At 38.4% G+C, this 24,080-nt stretch overlaps 1 protein-coding gene across 1 annotated transcript in view; it reads left to right on the forward strand.

Annotated features, from left to right (window-relative positions):
• LOC126416750 (Down syndrome cell adhesion molecule-like protein Dscam2) overlaps window positions 1–24,080 on the forward strand; it is an 859,584-nt gene that overhangs the window by 754,086 nt on the left and 81,418 nt on the right. Inside the window, exons 30-32 of the mRNA XM_050084589.1 lie at window positions 1,474–1,629; window positions 8,103–8,255; window positions 20,011–20,216. Coding sequence (XP_049940546.1) covers window positions 1,474–1,629; window positions 8,103–8,255; window positions 20,011–20,216 — 515 coding nt within the window. The remainder of the gene's footprint in view (window positions 1–1,473; window positions 1,630–8,102; window positions 8,256–20,010; window positions 20,217–24,080) is intronic.

The following is a 24,080-nucleotide window of genomic DNA, read 5'->3' on the forward strand; positions in this document are numbered from 1 at the left end:
CCTGATAACGACATCCTCTTGAGTAGTCCCCGCCCGGAGATCCGAATGGGGGACTATTTTACCTCCGGAATATTTTACCCAAGAGGACGCCATCATCATGTAATCATACAGTAAAGCTGCATGCCCTCGGGAAAAATTACGGCTGTAGTTTCCCCTTGCTTTCAGCCGTTCGCAGTACCAGCACAGCAAGGCCGTTTTGGTTATTGTTACAAGGCCAGATCATTCAATCATCCAGACTGTTGCCCTTGCAACTACTGAAAAGGCTGCTGCCCCTCTTCAGGAACCACACGTTTGTCTGGCCTCTCAACAGATACCCCTCCGTTGTGGTTGCACCTACGGTACGGCTATCTGTATCGCTGAGGCACGCAAGCCTCCCCACCAACGGCAAGGTCCATGGTTCATGGGGGGGGTCTGTACGTGTTGTGCTTAAAATTTTAGAGCCTTTTTTCTTAGAATTTTTGGGATAGTTTGCTTTAAGACTTCTGTGAGGCAACACCATTGAGATACGCTACCATCCTGTGAAGTCTCATCCCGAACTGAATTTCCGAGACCAGAAGGTCCCGTTGTGAGTAGTGAAAATAGACAATGCCTAGCATGGACATGAAAAATGTGATAATCATGGTGGCTGAGGCATGAACGGGCCTAGACCAGTCCAAAATATTGTCATGAAAGTTGTAAACCTTTTGATGGAAACTAGTCAGTATTAATTGGTGATGTAATAGCACAAACAATATGCGCACTGACATTTTTCATAGGCCAACTGTGTTATGTAAAGAGCCTGTTGGCTTCAGGTACTAAAATGTGAATACATTCTGGTTGAAACAGGGTTCCTGCAAGAATCTGTGTTCTCATTAATCCTCATGCAGAATTGTGAACAGTACTTGCATTTCTGTAGATCACTCCCCTGTCCATAAGCCATGTTATGGTTAGCCTTGACTAGCCAGTGTAAGTCATTGCAGATTTCAGTATAAACGAGTTATAATTTAATTTCTTTTCACTACTCTGAGATGTGTGTGTTCTCAGAGAATGATAGAGCACTTCCAGCACTTAGATAAATTGAAGAGAGACTATGTATCACAGAAGTAAAAAATTCATGGTTGCTACATTTCTATAATTTTTTTATGGATTCAAAATTGTGCAGTTTATTCAGAAAAAACGAAAGCTACATCAGTGTTACCTAAATCTGCATAAGAAGTTATAATAGAATAAAAAATATGTTTACCAAAATTCATGCTTTCAAAATACTGTTATGTAATACGGATAAGAAATCTGGGCCACTTTCATCATATTTTTGTATACAACTAGTTAGAAAAATAGTCTGATTCACAGATTGCTTCTCCATAAAAAATGCATGATTATTAGTTGGTAGAATTAGATCCTTAAAAAAGAAGTAAAGAGTAGCATGAAAAATGAGGCGACACATTAGGTGTGGCCTGCTTGTTTGTTGTGAAATAGAGGCTTCATCTATTACAGATGATGTAGTGTACAACCAGTCTGCCGGAGGCAACGCTACAGTGGACAAGCGCCGACCGGATCTGCGCGATGAGCTCGGCTACATTGCACCACCAAATCGCAAGTTGCCTCCTGTACCTGGATCTAACTACAACACCTGTGATCGTATCAAGAGAGGTACAGTAATAAGTAAGGCCAGTTTGTCATTACAATGTAGTGACATTCTCTTTCTGTCCAAAAATATAACAGACATTTCTAAATCTTGCTAAAAATGCATGCGTCACATGTGATGGGAATTTATTCGTAGAAGAGCGGAATTTTTTCAAATAAATGGTGTAGCATGATTATCGGAGCTAGCATGTGGTGTTCCATTTATAGAATTATTTGATAATTAAAAGTTTATTTGCTGTGTTCTTGCCTCAGCCTGCTTATTTCAAGGCAAATTTGCCATATAGTTTACATTATTCTAAGCTCATTATATGTGTTTATTTTGTGTCCTGATCTCCTTGTGTACCCTCCTTTCCCAGAATAACTGAACATTAAAAGCCATCATATCAAGTTGCTGCATCCCATATGTTAGGGTCAAGTAGATTGTTTTTCACTTCTGATGAATACTTTGTATACAAAAGAATAATTTTCTTCAGAGGAAGAAACAGAAACAAGTTAAAGAAAGGTTGCCGTCTGAATAAAGAATCACTGCTGATACAAATGCACAATATTGTATCTTGTTAATTTGCTTGCCCTCATGTCATTAATGTTGTAACAAAATAAAAGTAAATATGAAAGGATAGGAAGTTGATAGATGCATATGAAAAATGACAAATTTTTATGTTTGCTAATCTGCATCTACTAGGTAAGTAAATCTTTTTGTACCCTATTTTTCATCTTTTATGGTTGTAGTTTCATTTCAGACTATTCTTTATTTTAGTAATGTTTTACATACAAATGAAAATATGATCACTTCTTAGGTCAATGGCTAACAGGTTAGCTTTTCGATCCCTACAATTATTTCAGAATATTTAGGCACAACCCTGTTTATGCCATAAACAATATCAGTACGAATTTTCTGACATCTCACCCAAAATCTTTGTACATGACAACAAGAAAAAAAAGTCATCAGCTGCTGTACACAGCCAACAAATGGAATCAGTGAATTTTATTCTTGTTTTGGACAAACATAAGAAAAGCAAGTAATAATGAGGGACATGGTGATAAAGATGTAGTTTTCCACCTCCTCCCACAGCAGCCATAATAATAAAAAACTATTAATTATAAAGTAGAGTAAATATATATAAGAGAGTTATTATTATTATTATATTAACAATGGGTGATGTCTCCATTACTTGAACAGTTAGCTTCAAACTTTAGATAGTATGATGTCTTCTGTCAAGAACTGACAGTGAGCATAAGGATGAAAGTGAGGTACATATGCAGAAAGGAGACTGCGAAAGGGGAGTGCAGGTATACTGAAGTGCTCTCTATCAGCTGCTGGCTCTTAATCTCAAAAGTGGGTTAAAATAGGTATTGCATTCCATGATCAACAACTGGATCACTGAACAGCGTAGTAGTGTCAGAGAACAGGAGGAAAGAGTGAACACTGTGTGGAAAGACATTTTGCTGAAAGGTGAAAATTACTTTCAAATAGAAAATTGCTGGGCTCCTTGATTCATGTTGAGACTTTGGGACGTTTACAGCCCCATGGATGGGAGGTGAGGGTAGGATGGACATAGGTGTGGGAAGTTTAGAGAAATACATAATAGGATACGAAATAATAATCAACAAATAAAATAGATGCAAAACAGAGACTACAGCCTAGAAGTTGAATGAAGAGAAGCTTGACTTGAATGAACAATGAAGGGATTGCAGACTGACAAAAACAATGATATGAAAGTGCTGAGGAAACATTATTAATGGCATGTTCATTCATATATCGGAAAGAAATAACAACACACAATGAATGAATGAGGTAGGACAGCGCTTAAGGCTCTGCACTAGCATTCAGGGGCAGCAGGGTTTAAATTCTTACCTGTCAATCTGTATTTAAGTTTTCCGTAGTTTCACTAAACTGAACAATGTAACAGAATGGTTCATTTGAAAAGGACATGGGCTCGTTCATTTGAAAAGAACATGACCCTTATCCTTCCCCATCATTGTCCAATCCAAGTTTGTGCTCCTTGTGTGATGACTTCATTATCAATGGGACATTAAACCCTAGTCTTCCTCCCATTTTACAGCATGTAATACCTAATAAAATGGCACAAATGGATTGCAGTTAATGTTATTACCACCACATAGAGGATGTATACAGTTGTGGACAGGTACAATGACAAAAACTGCTAAAATATTAAGCTTTCTCACGAAATCCTCCTTCCAAAATAAAGAAATAAAAAACGCACACACGCATTCACATAAGGACAACTCTTTCACTTGTGGCCACTGCTTCCACATGCTGGGATCTGACTGCCAGAAATAGTAGAGCATATGATAAAATAAAGCTGTAAAATTTGCTAAAATTAACAGCCAAGATCCAGCATCCAGAAACTGCAGCCATGTTTGTGAGTTGCACTTATGTGTGAATGCCTGTGTGCTTTCTAATTTGGAAGAAGGACTTTGTCCAAAAGCTTAATAATATTTTAGCAGTGTTTTTCATTATGCCTGCCTGCAACGCAGCTCCTCCCATATGTGGTGAATAGCAGTCTATCCTTTCCATATTGCTGTTATTCCATTCTGGACTTCCGATTGTCTGATTTAATAGTGCAAATAATAAAAATAAAAATAACATAGAACCACACATGGGGAATTTCGTAATGGAAACAAATTTGTAAAATAGTGAAACATGACAAATATTGAAGCAATAATTCAGAAATAGAAGAACATGTGATAAAATAAAGCCATAATATGCAAAAACTGTTGTATAAAAAAGGAGAACTTTTAAAGGATTGAATTGGAAAAGTGCTCAGAATTGTGGGCAAAGTGACATACTTGAAAGGGACGAGAAGGAAATTAACATTGGAAAGCAGTAGGAGAGGCTTGTATAGTCAAAACTGGTCAGTAAAGTGTTTTACACATAAAGGAGACATTAGTTACTTCATGCCTTTTATCAAACTTGATTATGTGCCAACATCATAGTCTGCCACAGTAAATGCATTATAATGTTATCTATGACACCAAGCCCATCCATCCATCAATTCCAGGACCTTCTTGTTTTGCCAAAAAATGAATACACTTTCAGATAAACTAAAACTGTTATTGACTGGTACACATTGATTTTAATTTTGCTGGAGGTGATGGATAGGATCATAAATAGTTTATTACCAAAGGGAGGCAATGGGAAAAGGAATATAGCAGAGAAATAAAGACTGTTAAAATAAAATAAAATAAAAGGAGAGGGAGAAGAATATGAAATACTGGGAGGGTGAATACTAGGCCAACAGACAATTTACAGAGGTTACACGAATTTGAGACAGTAAGCAGTGATGGGAGAAACCATTGAGTTTATGTGGATGGATGGAATGAAATGTATGATATAGAGCAAGGACAACTTTCCGACTGTGAAGTTCTCAGGAGTTAGCGCTAAAAACCCAAATGGTGGAGCAGGTGGCAAAGTTCTTGCTGTTTAGAAGACAATGACACTGATAGTGAAAAAAGATAGGCACAAATAGATAATTATATCTCTGACATACAATATCCAAGTACAGAAAGCACAGTGCACCTTACAAATGAGAAATCTCATTCTAATTACAGTTTAACATAACTGTAACTGTCCACCAAACACAGCATTTCCATCATATGATTCCTATTGTCATCTTCTCTGCTTCTTCATATTGGTTTACTCTTTCATTTCTGTCACTCATTTATCTTATTTGTTTTGATACCTTGGGAAGAATAATCTTCAGTGGTACCCTTCCATCATATATCCTTCCCTTCAGTCCCTTTTTCATTTACCTTGCCTGTGTGCCTCTCCTTCATCCAGTCTTTTTCCATACTCATTTCTGAGGTGTCCAAATGACGCATCTGTTCCCCTCCACCCATTATGTCTTGACTTTCTATATTTCTTGCACTCAAGTGCAAGAGATATTTTCTTTCAAGAACGTAAAAAGTTTCTTTCCCATTATGCTGTTCCCTGTTTTTTTCTCAATAAAGAAGCTGTGTAACTGTCAGTCCTCTGCTGCTACAAATGAAGAAATAATAATTATAATGTGAATAAGGATAGTGGAAGGAATGCAGATATCATGACACAGCAATGAAACAATAACAGCACAGGAAAAATAAAATAAGAGCAATGCAGAGTTGAAGCATGGAACAAATAATGATTGAAAGCAGTGAATGAAATGGTAAGGAGAGGTTGTTAAGCGGTACAAGACAGTTAAATTATGTAGTATTTCAAAGAGATGAACAGAAGCAGATGACATTTTGGTCCTATAAAGTGTGTCGAGTAGATTGATGAGTAGGTTTAAAGCAGAAAATGTCTCACTGGAATAACTGTAAAGGAGAAAATGATAATAGTTGGACAAATGAAAACAACTGTTATCGTTAAATTGGGAACAGTAGTCCTAATATTCCAGATCTGCAGAGTGAAGTACTAAAGTCCTTGCAAGCTAACTGCTTTCCACCCACTGACAGAAGGGAGAATAGACATGTGATATGCAGAGGAGTACCATATATTCTGACGATCAATGACTGAAATATACTCCTTTAAAAAAAGTGTCAATAATGAGAATACTGTTTCTACACTTTAGTAAGTTTTACGTGTAATTATTAAATTTCCATTTTCAAAAATTATTTGTTCCTTCAGTAGTGGATATTTTATACATGACATTGCAGATTTCATATTGCCAGCAACACCAAGTATTATGAAGTACTGTTTTGGAGCATGCAGAGAATTAATACCTTTATACCCTTTTCCATTATAGGATGTTCAATGTTATACCTCCCCCCTCCCCTCCCTCCTATGGGCATGATACCCATCCCATATATTCACACACACACATGCATCAGATAATCTCATGTCTTCTTAAATTTTTTGGTGCCTAGAAAGGTAAAATGAAAGTGACATGAGTAAAGTTAACTTCAACAACACAGAAAAAATTCTAATTTGTTACGTACATCATGAGAACATACTGTAATTTTACTCAAAGGTGCATTTTCTGATCATGTTCTACCTCTAAAGTGTTGTTCGGTAGAACTTTTAGAAAGGAAGCCTTAAACTTATTTGAAATTAGAATTATATTAACACTTCCAGCTGTTAATGGGCATTGATATATATCAACAGGGACAGGTGAAAATGTGTGCCCCGATTGGGACTCGAACCCGGGATCTCCTGCTTACATGGCAGACACTATCCATCTGGGCCACCGAGGGTACAGAGAATAGCCCAACTGTAGGGACTATCTCACACACACCTCCCGCGAGACCCACATTCTCACATTGTATGTCCACACACTACATTCGTAGTGTCCCACCCCAACACACTCATTACTCGTGGGAGACATTCTTACTGACTCCTGTAAAAGTTCAGGGAATATGTGTGCATCCACACAGAAGATGAAGGTCATGACTGGTATTGCCAGAATGATTTACTTATATGGATATGGTGTCTGTTTTTTCAGACATGTGTGAAAGAACAGACACCATTGATCACCTGCAGCTCTCTAGAATGAAATTAGAATTATGTTAATACCTTCAGCTGTTGATGACTTGAACCCGGGATCTCCTGCTTACATGGCAGACGCTCTATCCATCTGAGCCACCAAGGGCACAGAAGATAGCGTGGCTGCAGGGACTATCTTGCGCACGCCTCCCGCGAGACCCACATTCTCACCTTGTATGTCCACACACTACATTCTTAGTGTTCCAAAGAACAGACACCATATCCATGTAAGTATATCGTTCTGGAAATACCAGCCATGACATTTTTCTACTGTGCGGATGCACACATATTCCCCGAACTCTTACGGGACTCAGTAAGAATATCTTGCACGAGTAATGAGTGTGTTGGGGTGGGATACTACGAATGTAGTGTGTGGTCATACAACGTGAGAATGTGGGTCTCGCGGGAGTCGTGCTCGAGATAGCCCCTGCAGTCACGCTATCCTCTGTTGATATATGTCAACACCCGTCAACAGCTGAAGGTATTAATATAATTCTAATTTCGTTCTAGACTGCTACAGGCCATCAATGGTGTCTGTTCTTTCAGACATGTCCGAAACAACAGACACCATATCCATATTAGTATATTAAACTTACTTGATTTTCACTTCATATGAATTTTTCACATTTTCTTAAGTTGTAAGTGATGGCAGTTAAGCAATGTTTTAAAATAGTACTAGTGATGGGCCCTAAAAAAATAAACTGAAAGAAACACTATCATAACAACACATCCATATACTACTTGAATGTTCCACGTCTGCACCAGTGCATTGTGATAATATTATGTTGCAGATGTTTGGTATCATAAGCTTCAAAATGTTTAATTTTGCTTTGTCTTGAGAAGCTTCATTTTATACAGCTGTAAATGTTTGTAGTGATTGATGTTCATGTGTTTATTTTAATATGAGATTTTTTGTTTGGCTTTGTTTATTGATGCATTTGCTCGTCCATTCCTTCCTATCCCATTCCATATTCCACTTTCTGTCTCACCGGGTGTTCAGGTCACCCAGGCTCATTTCGCAGTCATGCTACCTGGGATCCCCGCCATCCCAGGCACATGTATGAGGAACTCAGCCTGCATCCCCCTGGTTCGGGCATCCGTAAGTTCTCAGGCCACCCCGGATCTGATGAAGCTCTCTACAGCCGTGCTGGAGGTGAGTCCGTGATGCTTCCCTCCAATGAAATCTGCTACACAGCAGATGTTTGCTTACCCACAGACTGAACCATTTCTAGTCTTGGAGCTTTTTGGGGAACTATATTCTCCTTTGACCTTCACTGACTGTTACTCATCATTTCTCTGTGGGCAGTAATGAAAATTATCTTCCTCGATCTGTTGGAATAAGTTCTGGAGTTAAATATTCCTAATAAGTAGTATTCTGCATTGTGGTAGTAAGAGAAAACTCATTTCTCAGTTCAAAAAATGTTAATAGTTCATAAATTCACAATAGTTAATTAATATGATATGTGGTAAGTCAATATAATAAGTTACTCACTCATATTGTGCTGAAAGAATGGTTTTGTCTAGGGATGCTGAGAGGACACTTGCTTACAAAGTGAATATGTAGCCTGAAAGGTATTTTTAATACCAAGTGGAATCTCTCTCTCTCTCTCTCTCTCTCTCTCTCTCTCTCTCTCTGACATTCAGGGCTAATAGGATTATAGGATTGTAGAAAGCTTATTACATAATGGAACTGCAGCTTCTAAATTTTGTTAGTGTTATTCGTCTTAAAAAAATCAAATATTTAAATTTTAGCATTATGCTTGCATCTATACTAAGTCTGTTCAAAAAATTCTGGAACTTTGTCCACAATTTTTTCCTGTGCATACCTTTTACTTATTGTACATGGCCTCCTTCGAAATACTAGCCTCCACAGTTGATACACCATTCCCAGTGGCATTTCCAGTTCCGAAAGCAGTCTTAGTACGCCTCTCGCTGGATCAAGCAAAGTGCTGTCTGCAAATTTTCTTTTATCTTGCCTATCGTTGCAAATATTTGTCCTTTCAACGAGGTTTTCAACTTTGGAAACAAAAAGAATCCACAGGGGCCAGGTCTGGAGAGTATGGAGGATGATTTTATTTTTTATGCAATAGTGATGCACCCACAAGGATGAATGTGTGGGTGCATTATCGTGAAGCAACGGCCATGAATTGTCCACCACATTTCAGCCCATTTCTTTCTCATATTTACTTGCAGGCATTGCAACACACCCCAATGATACCCTTAATTAACAGTTTGTCCCTGTGGCATAAATTCATGGTGAACTAATCCTTCAAAGTCAAAGAAAACTATCAACATGGCTTTGACATTTGACCTGACCTGACGAGCTTTTTATGGTCTTGGAGAACCTTTCCTTACCCATTGTGAAGACTGAACCTTGGTCTCAACATCATAATCATAGAATGTCTCATCACCTGTTCTGATTCTGTTAAGGAATATCTCTTTCTCATTTGCACAATCCAAAAGCTCTTCACAGATTGTGATGGGAAGGTCTTTCTGGTCTTGACTCATGAGCCATGGGACGAACCTAGTGGCAACACGATGCATTCCAAAATGTTGTGTCAGGATTTCATGACATGATCCAACTGAAGTATTATATTCTTCTGAAATCTCTCAGACAGGCAGTCTGCGATTGGCATGCACAATTTCGTTGATGTTCCTGACATGAGCATTGTCAGTAGACATCCAAGGGCCTCCTGAATGAGGGTAATTTTTAACTTTTATCCAGCCATTTTTAAATCATGTGAACCATTCGTAATGCCAAGTACAGCTTATGCACTCATCAACGTAGGCTTCCGCATCATTTGGTGCATCTATGTAAAGGTTTTCTTGAGTTCCACTCAAAATTTTAACCAGACGCATTGCTCCTCTAACTCCACCATCTCGAAATTCACAAACTGTGTGACGCAACATTCTACTCATTACAACACTGAATAATAACTAACAGACATACAACAATGAAACTTCTGGCAGTTATGCATTGAACACAGGCATGTGCAGGGATACCAACTGTATTTCACTCCAACACACCACTGTTGTGAAATTATGAATGTTTCGGATTTTTTTTTTTAACAGACCTTGTATATTAAAAGGGAAAAAACCCATCTGTTGTTAGCAGATTGATTGGTTTCTGCATTGTATGACTTTTGTTTCTTCACTTCTGTAAAGCTGATCCTATAAGACAGCAGCAAAGTACCCACCGGTAATTTGGCCGGGTGGTGAACACTGAAGTGTAAAGATCAGTTGTGCTTGCATAATAGTACAAGTATATATACCACTAGTTTGTTATAAGCATTTTGTAAGTATCTGTTGACTCAAACATGTCTCAAAACAGTTTCCTTATGATACAGTGTATCCAATTGAAATCTAATTTATTACCACAGCAGTATCACAAACTATCTGAGAGTTGCCACTCAGAAAGCTCACATCTTATGCACATAGTACTTACGAATGATTCAGAATATTTTCTCTTATCTGGCATTTAATCAAGTATAGCAGCAGTTCTGTTTCTCAAACAGATTTGTTTGCATGTGTCAATATAGCATTCCGTAAAAGTTAATCTGATGAATGCAAATGGATGCAGGTGATTGAATTTCTGCCAGTCTTTTTAATGGAACTTCATAAATCGTAATCTTTTTCTTTCTTTGTTTTTCTTCTCCATTATAGTCATACAAGAATGCATTCCCAATGCACACACACACACACACACACACACACACACACACACACACACACACACACATTTCTTTAATCTTTTAATCATATCATTTCACTTGCTGTTCCCTCTGTAAGGCAGAAAATGTGAATATTGTAAAAAATGGTATTCTCTCCGAGTTTGAGGTTGTTGTCAGATTTGTAGAAAACTCCATTTGCATCAGTGTAGTTAATTTTAGGACAATAATGATCATTCTGTGCATTTTTGCCTAAGTTTATCAGCTAAGAAGAATAGTTTTTTTCTATGTTTTAGACAATAATCATCTCACCAAAAAGTTAGCAGTTACAAATGCCGTTAAAACTGGTTGAATTGAATTGAATTGAATTTTATCTGATCCTGTAAGATTACATCGTGTACAGTAAATGTACATGTAATATAGGACATGTCAAAGTATTAAAATTGTTTATCAATTATTTTTCTACACCTTTAGCTTACATTTTTACATCACTGATAATGAGTAACACTATATACAAATTTAATGGCATAAGTATTCTGCAACACTGTAAAACTCTTTTTCAATGAGATAGTCTTTAAGATTCTTTGTAAATTCGTTGTGAAGTACACTATCTTGCAGGGTTTTGGGCAGACTTCTTAGTAGTCTGATACCAGAGTACTGGGGTCCTTTTTCTAGCATTGCCAGCCGGTGGGGTATGCTCCGTACTTCATTCTTCTTTCTTGTATTGTGGGTGTGTACACTAGCATTTGTAATCCAGTCCTCACTACCTTTTGTGATGTACATTATTGTTTTGTATATATATAATGATGAAAAAGTTAAGATACCTAAATTCTTGAAACAGTTTCTGCATGTTTCAGAGGTCTTTCTTCTTAAAATGATCCTAATTGCTTTTTTTTGTAATGTGAACACTCTTTTTGTCTCTTGTTTGTTTGAGTTTCCCCACACCGTCACTCCATACTGTAAGTATGGTTCGAAAAGTCCATGATACACTGTACACAGAAGGTTCTTGTCTGAATACTGTGATAGCTGCATCATTAAGAATATGACAGAGCTCAGTTTCTTACAGACATTCTTAATATGTTTTTTCCATTTCAGTTCATTATCCACAAGAATACCTAAGAATCTAGCAGATTCTACTTCTTCCAGCCTTGTTCCGTCAACCTCTAAATCCATGTCTACAGCCTTTTCCTTGTTTTTAAACACTGCATACATAGTCTTTTTTAGATTTATAACCAGTTCATTTTCCAACAGCCATTGAGCTGTGACATTTGCAGATATGTATGCTCTTCTCTCAAGCTGTTCCATATTTTGGTCACTATTTAGTATTGTCATGTCATCAGCATACAATATTTTCTTTTCTTCCTCCTCAACACCTATATCATTAACAAATACATTAAATAACAATGGCCCCATTACCGAACCCTGCAGCACTCCATATTTGATGGATTTGGTTTCTGATTGGTACGAGTTTCCTAATGATACATACTGCTTGCGGTTGCAATTCATCTTCCGTGATTGGTACGAGTTTCCTAATGATACATACTGCTTGCGGTTGCACAAGTATGATTTTATCCATTCACCTGGTTGCCCCCGAATGCCATAGTTGCTTAATTTTTGTATCAGCATTTCATGGTCAATGGTGTCAAATGCCTTTGAAAGATCCAGAAACATTGCAGAGACAACCTTTTTCTCATCTAAGGACTGTAAAATGTATTCTGTTAGACTGACACTTGCTGATTCTGTAGATTTACCCTTTCTGAAACCATGTTGTGAGGTCATGAGAACGTTATGTTTGTCCAAATAGTTAACTAATCTGGTATACATAAGCATTTCTAGGATTTTTGAGAAACCTGATATCAGTGAAACTGGTCTGTAGTTGTTGGGATCATCCTTACACCCTTTCTTGTACACTGGCACTACCTTCGTTATCTTCAGTTTTTCTGGAAAAATTGCATCTCTGAAAGAACAGTTTGCTATGTTCAGCAGTGGTGTTATTATCTCCTCACATACCAGCTTTATTACATGATTTGATATTTCATCATCACCAGCTGATTTCTTGGACTTCAGTTTCTGTATAGTTTTCCGCAATTCATCTTCCGTGACTGGTCTTAAGAACATAGTACTGCATGATCTTTTTGGTACCTTAATACCCTTCTGTTTTTGACTATTTCTTTCCAATTTTAGGTTTTCTACTACACTGATATAGTTATTATTCAGTATGTTTGCTATTTCCATACCATCTGTGACCACTGTGTTGTCTACTTTAATTGACCTAATACCTTCTTCTTTGTTTGACCCATCTTTTTCCTTTCTTTCAGCATTGATTGCATTCCAAGCTGCCTTTGCCTTGTTTTTTGAGTTCGCTATAGTGGTGTCAATTGCTCTTGCTTTCGCTTCTCTTATTGTTTTTCTATACTTCTTTTTTAACATTTTATAGTTTTCAGCTTCGCCCATCCGTCTCACATGCTGAAGCTTCCTTCGCTGTTCTAGTATTTCACTCGTAATCCACTGTGTTTGATCTTGATGCCTTTCTTGTCTCTTTACTTTGGGAAATGCTACATTAAAATGGTACTTAATTGTTGAAATAAATGCATCATATTTTTCATTTACACTCTGGGCCTGTAGGGTTTCATTCCAGGTTTCCTTACTTAACATTGTTCTAAAGATGTTGATATTTTGTTCACTGATGATCCTAATTTCTTTGGTTGTTTGTTTTGGTTCTGATACTGTGTCATTACTTCTGCAAAAGCTGATTAGTTGTCCATGATGATCAGATATTTCTGTCTGAACTACATGTGACTCATAGTTACACATATTAGTAATTATGTTGTCAATAATTGTCTCACTTTGTGAAGTCACTCTTGTTGGTGCAGTTATTGTCACTTTCATGTTATGCTGTATTAACAATTCTTCAAAATCCTGTCTTATTTTTGTGTCTTTTCCCATGTCAATGTTGAAGTCTCCACATATAATAAGATTTCTCTTCATATTCATTCTCAATAAGCTAGCAACTTTTTTTAGAAAGATGCTAATATTGCCACATGGTGACCTGTACACACAAAACACTCTAAAATCCTCTGCCACTATACCAGTAACTTCAAAGTCTTTTTCTCTAGCTATGGGAAATGTAGCACCTTCACTGTTTACATTCTTTGATAGAGTACCTGTTTTAATATATATACAAACGCCACCACCCTTATATTTAGATCTGCAGAAGTAACTAGCTAGTTTGTAGTCCTTTACTGCCACATTATGTATTTTACTTTCAGTTAGTCCATGTTCACTTATGCATAATATGTCTGGTCTTACTTCACTCAGGAGTACTTCTGCTTCTAATTTTTTGTTACCAAAGTATTAAATATTTTGATGAAGTACTTTTATGTAATTTTTCTTTTGTTGGTTTACATGTTGTGAGCTGTATTCTGGGGCAAATTCTTTAGTATCGTCTTTTTTTGTATGGTGCTTATATTTTTCTTTTCCAGCTGGAGTGTATGATTTTTCATCCCCTTCAGGCCATATTAGTTTCCCTTGCATCTAATGATTTTGCAGACATCTGCAAACATTCTGCTGAACGTTACAGACCCCAGTCTATTTAAATGCAAGCCATCCTTCGCTAGTGAGTTTTTACATAGGAATTTGTTTGGGTCTATAAAAATTGCCCCAAGACGATCACATTGTTCTTTAAGCGCACAGTTTATTTTGGCGATATATTTTTCACTCACCGACCTTCTGTTTATGATTCCGCTAAGTATCAGATGAGATCCTGCATACATATTTCTTGCAGTACGAATCATGTTTCTTGTTTCGCTTGCCATTTCTTCCTCACTGCTGCTCCTTAACGAATTCGTCCCAACATGTATAAACACCCCATTGTAGTTATGTCTTGTTTCAGAATCTGGTTCTGTAGTATCTTGTCTTGCATTTACCATATTTTTAAAATGTTTACCGAGTTGATGCGTTCTAATACCAGGTCGTACGTCGATCTTGCAATTGGGGACAGCGATATTCTTCAGCAGCGAATCGCCAATAATTAAAAAGTCATTTTCCTTTTGTTGCGTATCTGTCGCCTTGTTTTTCCTTTTGCTGTATGTCACCACCTTCCATTTATATTTACCTTCCGGTTTTTGGCTTACAGAGTTTACCGAGACATCCACGGGAACACTTGAAATGTTGTTTTTAAAGTACGATCGGTCATTCGTATTTTCGCGATCTTCTTGCTTTTCCGTTTGATGACTTTTACACACACAGGACTTCTTTTCTTGTATTAATGTATCGTTTTCTTTCTTGATGTTTGAAAGTTCGGTTTTTAATGCCTCAATGTCACTTCATAGTAACTTTATAATTTCGTTTTTTGTATCAACTGCACTTACAAGATCGGCCGTTTCGTCACGTAAACAACCGTGACATGTCCACGGAAAATCATCGCTGACGAACTTTAGATTTACTTTCGAGCACTTTTCATGTAACCAGAAGTTGCATTTGATACACAGAATACCCTTCATCACACGCTTTTTACATTCTCTACACGAAGAACTGTTCATTTTTTGCTTTTTTAATGAGAGAGAAGCGTCACTACACTTTCCTATCAGCGCCATCTTGTGCAAAAGTTCTATAACCTCTACAGAATATGTGCTTCTCTACAATACTCCTGTAGCTGCACATAAGCAAAATTATTTTAAATTTCCAGTTTTGTTATTTCTAGTACAGCTTTTGACATACGGATTTACTGGGAGAGTAAAGTTGCCATGTTCACAGAATATACCTCCATTCCTTCTTCTTGCAAACTACAGAAGGTAGGCCGGGTAATCTAGTAGGCAATACAGTATATATGTGTTGGTTACACAAACTGCACTGTCATTCTGAAGCTTGATGATGAATAAACTTATTTAGTTTGATTTTCCACTGGCTAATAAGTGCCATTTATGTACAAACAGCGCATCTTTCTTTTGTAATTAATCTCTCAATATAATAGGGACATTCAATCCACAACATTTTCCTATTTTTGTTTCTTGTATCCAAATATGTAGCTGAGAAGATTTACTAATTTTTATCTTTGTCAAGCAGATGAAGTATAACTCCTTTCTTATGTGTGTGTTGCATGTGTAGATTCAAATGGAATAGCGTAGTTTAGGAGAATGCAGAGTAGTGTGAATGTTTTACATGTTCTTCTTTAGTCACATTAGCATTTTTTTAATTAAATAAATATGAAGATGTTACCTTATGTCATTTCCTCAAAAGCTTCGTGGTCATACTATGTGTCAAATACTTACATATTACTGCAGGCATGTGATCTGTATGCTTTTAAGTGTGGTATAGTTTACACAAGATGTATACACAACTGGTGTAAAATAACATCACATTTTATTTTAAAAGATCTATATTAATGATAATTGGTAAAGTGTGTTTTACATTCATACAATAAGAAAACCAAACAATTTTAGCTCCCAGATTTACAAATGATATATAATTAGTAGAATATGTAAATTTATAAAACTGAAGTGGAGATGGAGGAGTAAAGCCAACAATAATAATTCATAAAAATGATGCTCAATCTGTAGCTTTTAACTGTATATGTTGTTTGCTGGGACGCTAAACATGATGAAAGTCAGTTCACTGCTTCGAAAGATTCTTTTTTGTAACTTGATATTTGTACAGGTTTGGTTATCTTGAAATATGTCAGACTACCATATATTCCATTTTTCTGTATATAGCTATCAAGAATGATAAGCTACATGAAGGTATTAAAAAATAATAGGTATATGGCTATACTGAAACATCAGTGTCAAGTAACATAACCCATTTAAATTTATGGTTAATAATTTAAGAGTGAAGGAGACAGCTCATCAAATATAGAAGTGTTGTGTTAGATGGGCTGGATAGAGGGAGAAAAGAGGTGGGAAGCAAGAGGGACAATCAGAGAAGCACGACTGACGGCTCAGATGGAGGCAGTAGGTGTGCGGAATAGGAATGCTTGAGGGAGAGGCAGCAGGTGGGACAGGAATGTGACATACTGGAGGCGGTGAGTTCCTGCAGCATGAGGTGCTGGTGACACGAAGGAGTAGATTGGGAGGGAGTGCAGTGCAGAGGAAGGGGAAACTATTGTGTAGATGGTGTGGGGACAGTCAGTTGGCAATGATTGAGGCCAGATGGATTATAGGAACGTATGATGTGTTGCAAGAATAACTCCCACCCCAGTAGTTCGGAGAATCTGGTGTGAGAGTGGTAGGGTAGGGGAGAGTGGGTGGAGGATGTAATGATGCCATTAAACTCGAGCTCATTGTGCTCGGCAGCACATTTTGCCACTGGTTGATCAGCTCTACTCTCGGCCACAGTTTGGTCGTAGCCATTCATTCTATTGGACAGCTGGCTGCTGGTCCTGCTCACATACAGTGCTGTGTAGAAATTGCAACACAGCTAGTATACACCATGGCTGTTTTTACATGGGATCCTGCCTCTGAAGGATTGATAAGCCAGTGATGAGAACAGATTAGGAAGCGCTGAGTGGGGGAATTTTGGACCTGGGCCTTCCATGGGGATATGACCCCAGTGGCAAGGGGTTGGGTGGGAGTTGGAATGGCGTTGGGATGGATCGGTATTTGTGGGTTGAGTGGGTCGTAGAATACTGCTTTGAGAGTGGTGAGTAGTATTGTGGGTAGGGTGCCCCCTCACTTCCGGGCACAATGGTAGATAGTTGGAGCCCTGACATAGGACTTGCTTCATTTGCCCCAGGCTGGTATGGTATTGGGTCGGGTGCTCCATTGCAGCTGGTTCTTGGATGTGGCGGGAGAATTAGGGAGACCTGAGGATATCATGTGGGAAAACTGTTTGCGGAATAGGTTTGGTGGATAGTACCTTTCTGTGAAGGCCTTAGTGAGTCCTTCAGAATACTAGGCAAGGAAATTTTCATCACTGTAGATACACCATCCAAAGTTGGCCTGGCTATATGGGAGAAATTTTTTGGTATTGAAGAGATGACTGCTGTCAAAATTAGGTATGAGTACAGCCATCAGAGAGGTGGTGGTCAACTTCAGCAAGGTGGCACATTGGGCTGATAGAGGGACCAGTGTATGTAAACTGGAAGACGCAACTCTCAACTGTTTTCTAGAAATTTTATGCATGCTTATGTACTTCGTATTAGTGTTAGCAGTCGAGGATTGTGCAGCCAAGTGAGGAAGCTCTTAGTTTCAGAAGCTCAAAGTCTGTGGATCGAATCTCACTCCTTGTACCCTCCCTCCTTCTCTCTCTCTCTCTCTCTCTCTCTCTCTCTCTCTCTCTCTCGCTCTCCCTCCCTCCTCCCCCCCCTCCCCACCCCATCCCCCTATCCCCACTCACCCACCCCCACCTGCTTATGTACTTCATATTAGTGTTAGCAGTCGAGGATTGTGCAGCCAAGTAGGGAAGCGCTTAGTTTCAGGAGGTCAAAGTTTGTGGATCGAATCTCACTCCTTGTACCCTCCCTCCTTCTCTCTCTCTCTCTCTCTCTCTCTCTCTCTCTCTCTCTCTCTCTCTCTCTCTCTCTCTCTCTCTCTCTCTCCCCCCCCCCCCTCCCCCACCCCACGATCCCCACCCACCCACCCCCACCTCCTTTTCTTCGTCCTCATTCCCACGCAATCATAACAACAGATATGCATGGTACACCATGAAATTGTGTGATGACTGAGAACTGTTTACCAATGTAAACCAAGTTTGTTTTGCAATAGACACATTGAAGAAAACATCTGCATGCAAAGTTTCAGTGTTCATTACAAGTGCCGTACATCACAATAATTATTGTTTTCCATGTATCTATGATCAGCATCATCCCGATCTGTGCAATGCTCCCTAAGTTACACATTCTACTTGTCATGCATGTAGATACAATAACATAAGTACAATGACAATACTGATTTGACTGAAAGTTTTTGTATACCCTTTTTTCCAGTCTCCTTACAAAAACTTGTTCTCCTGTTTGCAGAATAAAGATTATGAAAACAATAAACTAATCATTCAATAATGATAATTTGCACAGCTGGGGTGAGGGGGGGGGGGGCGGGGGGGGGGGGGGGGGGGCAGGCAGAAAGATTTGATCCATGGACTTCGTGCTCCTGTTATTAAGCACTTAACAGACTTGCCTGGTTGCAGATTCCTTGAGTATCACTACCATACAAAATACGTAAGTATGCATGGCAGTCATGCCCTACACATCCTGTCAATATAAATCAAATCAGTGAGGAGAAATTCCTATGGTCCTCTTGTGAGGATGGCCAGGTAAAGTGAATGGAAGAGAAGGTTTTGAGGATGTAAGGGGAATGAGGGTAAGGTGTCGTGGCCCTGGGTTCAAATCAGGAGATATCGTCAGTGAACCCAAACCAGACAAGGGGTTTCTGGTTTCTGAAGACTGGGAAGGTTTCCTCTGGATGTTCCATAAATTAGCATATGAGGATGCCGAGATGTGGGCAATTGGTATGCTGATGATTTGTTTATATGTCTTCCCCTTATAGAAAAGTATTCACATGTGAGGACATAATTGTTTAACTGTGTAGGAATGAGGTAGTTTGTTTGAAATCAGAAGGACGTTGGCGAATCCAGTGTTCAGTAGCAACAAGACCATTGGCATGGGAGATATCGGTGTAAAGGGAGATGTTATCAACAGTGATGAGTAGGGATCCAGGTTAATAGGAGGAAGATGATCAAGAATTCATTAAGGAAATGCTGACCTTTAACATGAGAGGCTATGCTACAATTTGTTGGTTGAGAAGAGCAGAGATGGTTTTAATAGGAGCACAGCAATGAGCAACAGTGGGCGGTTCAGGATTGTTAGGTTTATGGATTTTTGGAATTGTGTAGAAAGTAGTTATGCAAATGTTATTGGAGTGAGGATGAAGATGCCTCCTGCAGTCGGAGTTGAAACATCAGGGGAAAGCTTTCTGGATTGACCACAGCCTATCAGCCCAGAAGTTTTAATTTCATCTTCCTCCCTCCTTCTTATATGGAGGCATCATTGAATGAACTATACACTGTATGCTATTTTCGGTAAAATTTATTTTCATATGTGAAATATTTGAAAATGTTTTCATACCTTTGTTTCAGTACAGTTAAATTTTGACAAAATAGGTTTCTTGAATCAAGGACATTGATACAACATCTATCCATTTCAAAGTTTGTATGAATAGTTTACATTTCAGTAATGTTTGCTGTGAACTCTGATTTTTCTGTTGACAATTTGTGAACATGTCTACCCAGCTGACTTCTCATTTTCAGGCATGGAGGATGAGATATGCCCCTATGCTACATTCCATTTGCTAGGATTTCGTGAAGAAATGGATCCCAACAAGGCAATGCAGTTTCAAACCTTCCCACATCAAAATGGACATGAACGAGCACACAGTGGTACCATAGGACCCATGGGCCCTGGCAGTATGGCAGGAAATGGCCACATTCACCAGCGGACAGGATCGCAGTCGATGGTATGTGTTTGTATAATTAAATGATGTTGAATTATTCTGCGTGTATATAGCCTAAAGGGGAAGAACCTTACCTCTGAAAGACTGAAGTGTAATCCAGCAACTAGCTGAAACTGTCCACAAATTTTCATTATTTTTGTTTTCTACTTACATCATGATGAAACTCCTTCAGACTTCAAGAATAATTATTCCAGTTCCAAAAAAGGCAGGTGCTAGCAGCTGCAGACAACCACAGCTATGAGTATGCATCTTGGGTATTAATAATCACTTCTGCTGTATTTTGATCATTTATTACTGTACCACTACCGGTTTCACGGCTTTAAAGCCATGTCTTCAGGTGACGTCTATATAACAATAAATCCAGAAGGAATAACAACCATGACACATACACTGGCATGTCAAATTGTTTTAAGATTTTAAAATATATTAAAAACTTTTACATGAGAATATCAGAATGTTATTACTCACATGTCAAAACATTAGAGTGGAAAGCTCAAAATGGTTCAAATGGCTCTGAGCACTATGGTACTTAATATTGATGTCATCAGTTCCCTAGAACTTAGAAATACTTAAACCTAACTAACCTAAGGACATCACACACATCCATGCCCGAGGCAGAATTTGAACCTGCGACCGTAGCAGCAGCACGGTTCCGGACTGAAGCGCCTAGAACCGCTCGGTCACACCAACCAGCTAGAAAAGCTCCACTATATTGGAATTTTGGCAGTTTTTAATCCATGACATACCATCTTTTAGCAGTGTTTTGTATTTGACGGTCAACAAATGTCGGGAAAAAAGATTCCGAGCTTTTCTGCTTTCAGATGTTTTCATTACAGCAACAAATTCAGCAACAAACATTGAAGTTTTGCAAAAAAGAATATAATTGAAATCGATATTTCAGCACTTTATCCATGATGATCATACTTGTGTGGTGTTTCAAAGATGAATTGATGTCAGTTCATGGTAATTTGCAGGCAGTCAGTTGTTTTCAGTTCATGGTCTGGAAAAATTGTCACCAGTGAGGTATCAAAATATTGGTTGATGTACATGCAACGCCAAGCTTACTACACTCTCATCGAGTCAATGAGATTGACAAAGAGCATAGACAGCATCTGAAGGCTAATCAAATAAGAATTATACAATAAACGTTTTCTGTTAAATTGACCACGAGAAAGAACATGCTAAGCTGTGCTGTGAAAATGTGCAGTTTTCTTTTCCTTCAAGCAGTCATTTTTAATGGAAAGTTGTGATAATTGCTCACTTTATAATACTATCCATTTGTAGATTAAAACCTTGTGAGATACTGTCATTAAAGATGCTACCCTCACAAATCCAGCAACTTTCCCAATTAAGATTCCATTTGCAACAACAAGAAATAAGATAATAGAGGGGGAGGAGGAGATGGACAGAGAAGGGGGAAGGAGATGGTTATAAACAACGAGAAGAGCATATGGACAAAAGTGACAGAGGAGGTGGATAAAGATAGTGGGGGTTCAGATATGTACAGGGAACAGGGTTAGGTGGGGAGAAAGGGGGGGGAGGGGAGCAAGGAGATTAAGACAAATGCGAGGTTTGTTCAAAAATTAAGGTGACTCTATGAAAAAGTATTTATTTATTCATCAATATTCATGTTTTCCCCTTCAAAGTAACCCCCTCAGATACAAAACACTTGAGCCAAAGCTTCTTACAATCCTCGAAGCACTTCTCAAAAGCAATTTTTGGTGCAGCCTTGAGTACTTCCAGCGTTGCAGTTTTTATTTCCTGCATCGTTGAAAGTCTTCGTCTTTTCATAGTCTCTTCAGAGGCACGATTGTCGAGTTGTGTTTGGCCAAGAAATCTCTCACAAGCAACGGCGAATGATCAGATGCATTTTCATGATGCAAAAGCCATGAATTGTTTTTCCACAATTCTGGACATTTTTAGTCTATTGCTTCTCGCAAACAGTGCATAATGTCAAGGTAATACTCCTTATTGACCATACGATCGTGAGGCAAAAAACTGTGATACACTACGCCATGGTAATTGAAGAAAACAGTGGACAAAAATTTCAAATTTTATCAAACTTGGTGTGCTTTTCTCGGTTTTGGCTTTCCAGGGTGCTTCCATTGGGACTATTGGGCTGTGGCTTCAATGTCATATCCCTGCAAGCTCAACCCCATTGAACATGGCTTGTCGCCACCTGACATGGCCACCAGTTGTATTTTCCCACTGACTTGGATCAATGCTGGCCTTGGTCAGATCTCTCTTGCAGACATCCTTGAAGCAGAGTTGTGGTCTTCCTACTGGCGTCACACACTCCCAAAGTTCTCCGTACAGTTCATTTTTTTCAATATTCACTAAGGATCCGTGTGCCTGACGTGTCCCAGTCACATTAGGAGTGCGTGAATGCTGGTTGTGCTTGTGAGCCGTAATACTTCAGTGTTGGATTCTCTATCCTTCCAAGAGATCTGAAGGATCCTCCGGAGACAAAGGAGATGGAAACTGTTCAGTTGGGATTCGTGTTTAGCAAGAGTTGTCCATGTCTCACAGCTGTACAAAAGGGTGCTGATAGCACAGGCGTTATATACTTGCAATTTAGTTTTTAATGTAAGTAGTCCTGTCTTCCATACTCTGTTTTTCAGTCTACCCATGACAGCTGATGCTTTTGCAATTCTGTTGGTAATCTCATTGCCCACAGACAAGTTGCTACATACTGTAGATCAAAAGTAGGTAAAATCATCAACTACCTGGAGAGGATTGCCATCAATGCTGATGGATGAAAGTTTGGTGGTTCCCTGTGCCATGATCTTAGTCGTTTGGAGGCTGATGGTAAGACCAATTTTTCCACATGCATGTGATAAATTGTCGATTGGATACTGCAGCTCGTCCTCTGAGTTTGTTACCAGAGCTGCGTCATCTGCATATAACAACTCGCGAATAAGACTTTGGTCTTGGCCTCGAGAAGGGCAATGTTGGAAAGATTTCGACCAGATCTTGTGTATAAATGCACTCCCTCCTCACAGTCTTCAAAAGCAAATTTCAGCAGGAGGGAAAAGAAAATGCCAAACAGAGTAGGAGCTAACAGACACCCCTGCTTTACACCATTGTTTACAGGGAATGATTCTGATGTTTTGCCGTTGAAACATATTGCATATTACTCACCTTTTATTACAGGTTACATTTATTGTTCTAGTAATTTCTGATGTCTTACACCAATTGGCATTGCTGAACACTAAGTTGGCAAAGCTTATGAAAGTGTCTTGATTTTTCTCAATAACTTGTGCATCCATTACAGGGTGCAGTGTCAAAACTGCATCTCAAATGCCTCTATCCTCCCTAAAGCTTAACTGATAATCATCTGCACAGTCTAACATAACACTTGTGACACTCCATCTCTTTTTTTTGTTAATCTCTGAGACTGCAGTGCATCAAGTGGCTAGGAAGTTACAATGTTGAGTTCAGCAAGATAGTGTGAAAGTGAATTGTAATTGTTTATATTGATCTGTAGAATGGTTTTTACAAATGGAAGCATCTGTAGCACAATAAATAGGAGCAACAACAACAAGAAGACACTACATTTGTCTTTTTTTTAGGTTTGACCCAAGGAAGCGTGAACAGATAAACTACAGAAGTTTTTTTTTTTTTTTTTTTTAAGAAATTTTCTTGTGACCTAAAGATATTTACTGGTGAATCTCATGTTCTTTAAGAACATAAAAATTGCTAGGTAATAACAGAGGGATTCTTATTATGACAGGCATTTTCGTTGACACGTAACAACTTTGTATGGTGCCTAATGTTTTGCATAGTCTTACACTTCATTCGACTTTATAACACGTAAATAATTTTGTAAATGTAATTACCTTTGCTTCAAAAGCGACTGTGTTGAAG

The sequence above is a fragment of the Schistocerca serialis genome, chromosome 8 (genome assembly GCF_023864345.2).
Source record: "Schistocerca serialis cubense isolate TAMUIC-IGC-003099 chromosome 8, iqSchSeri2.2, whole genome shotgun sequence".
Taxonomy (NCBI): Eukaryota; Metazoa; Arthropoda; class Insecta; order Orthoptera; family Acrididae; genus Schistocerca; species Schistocerca serialis.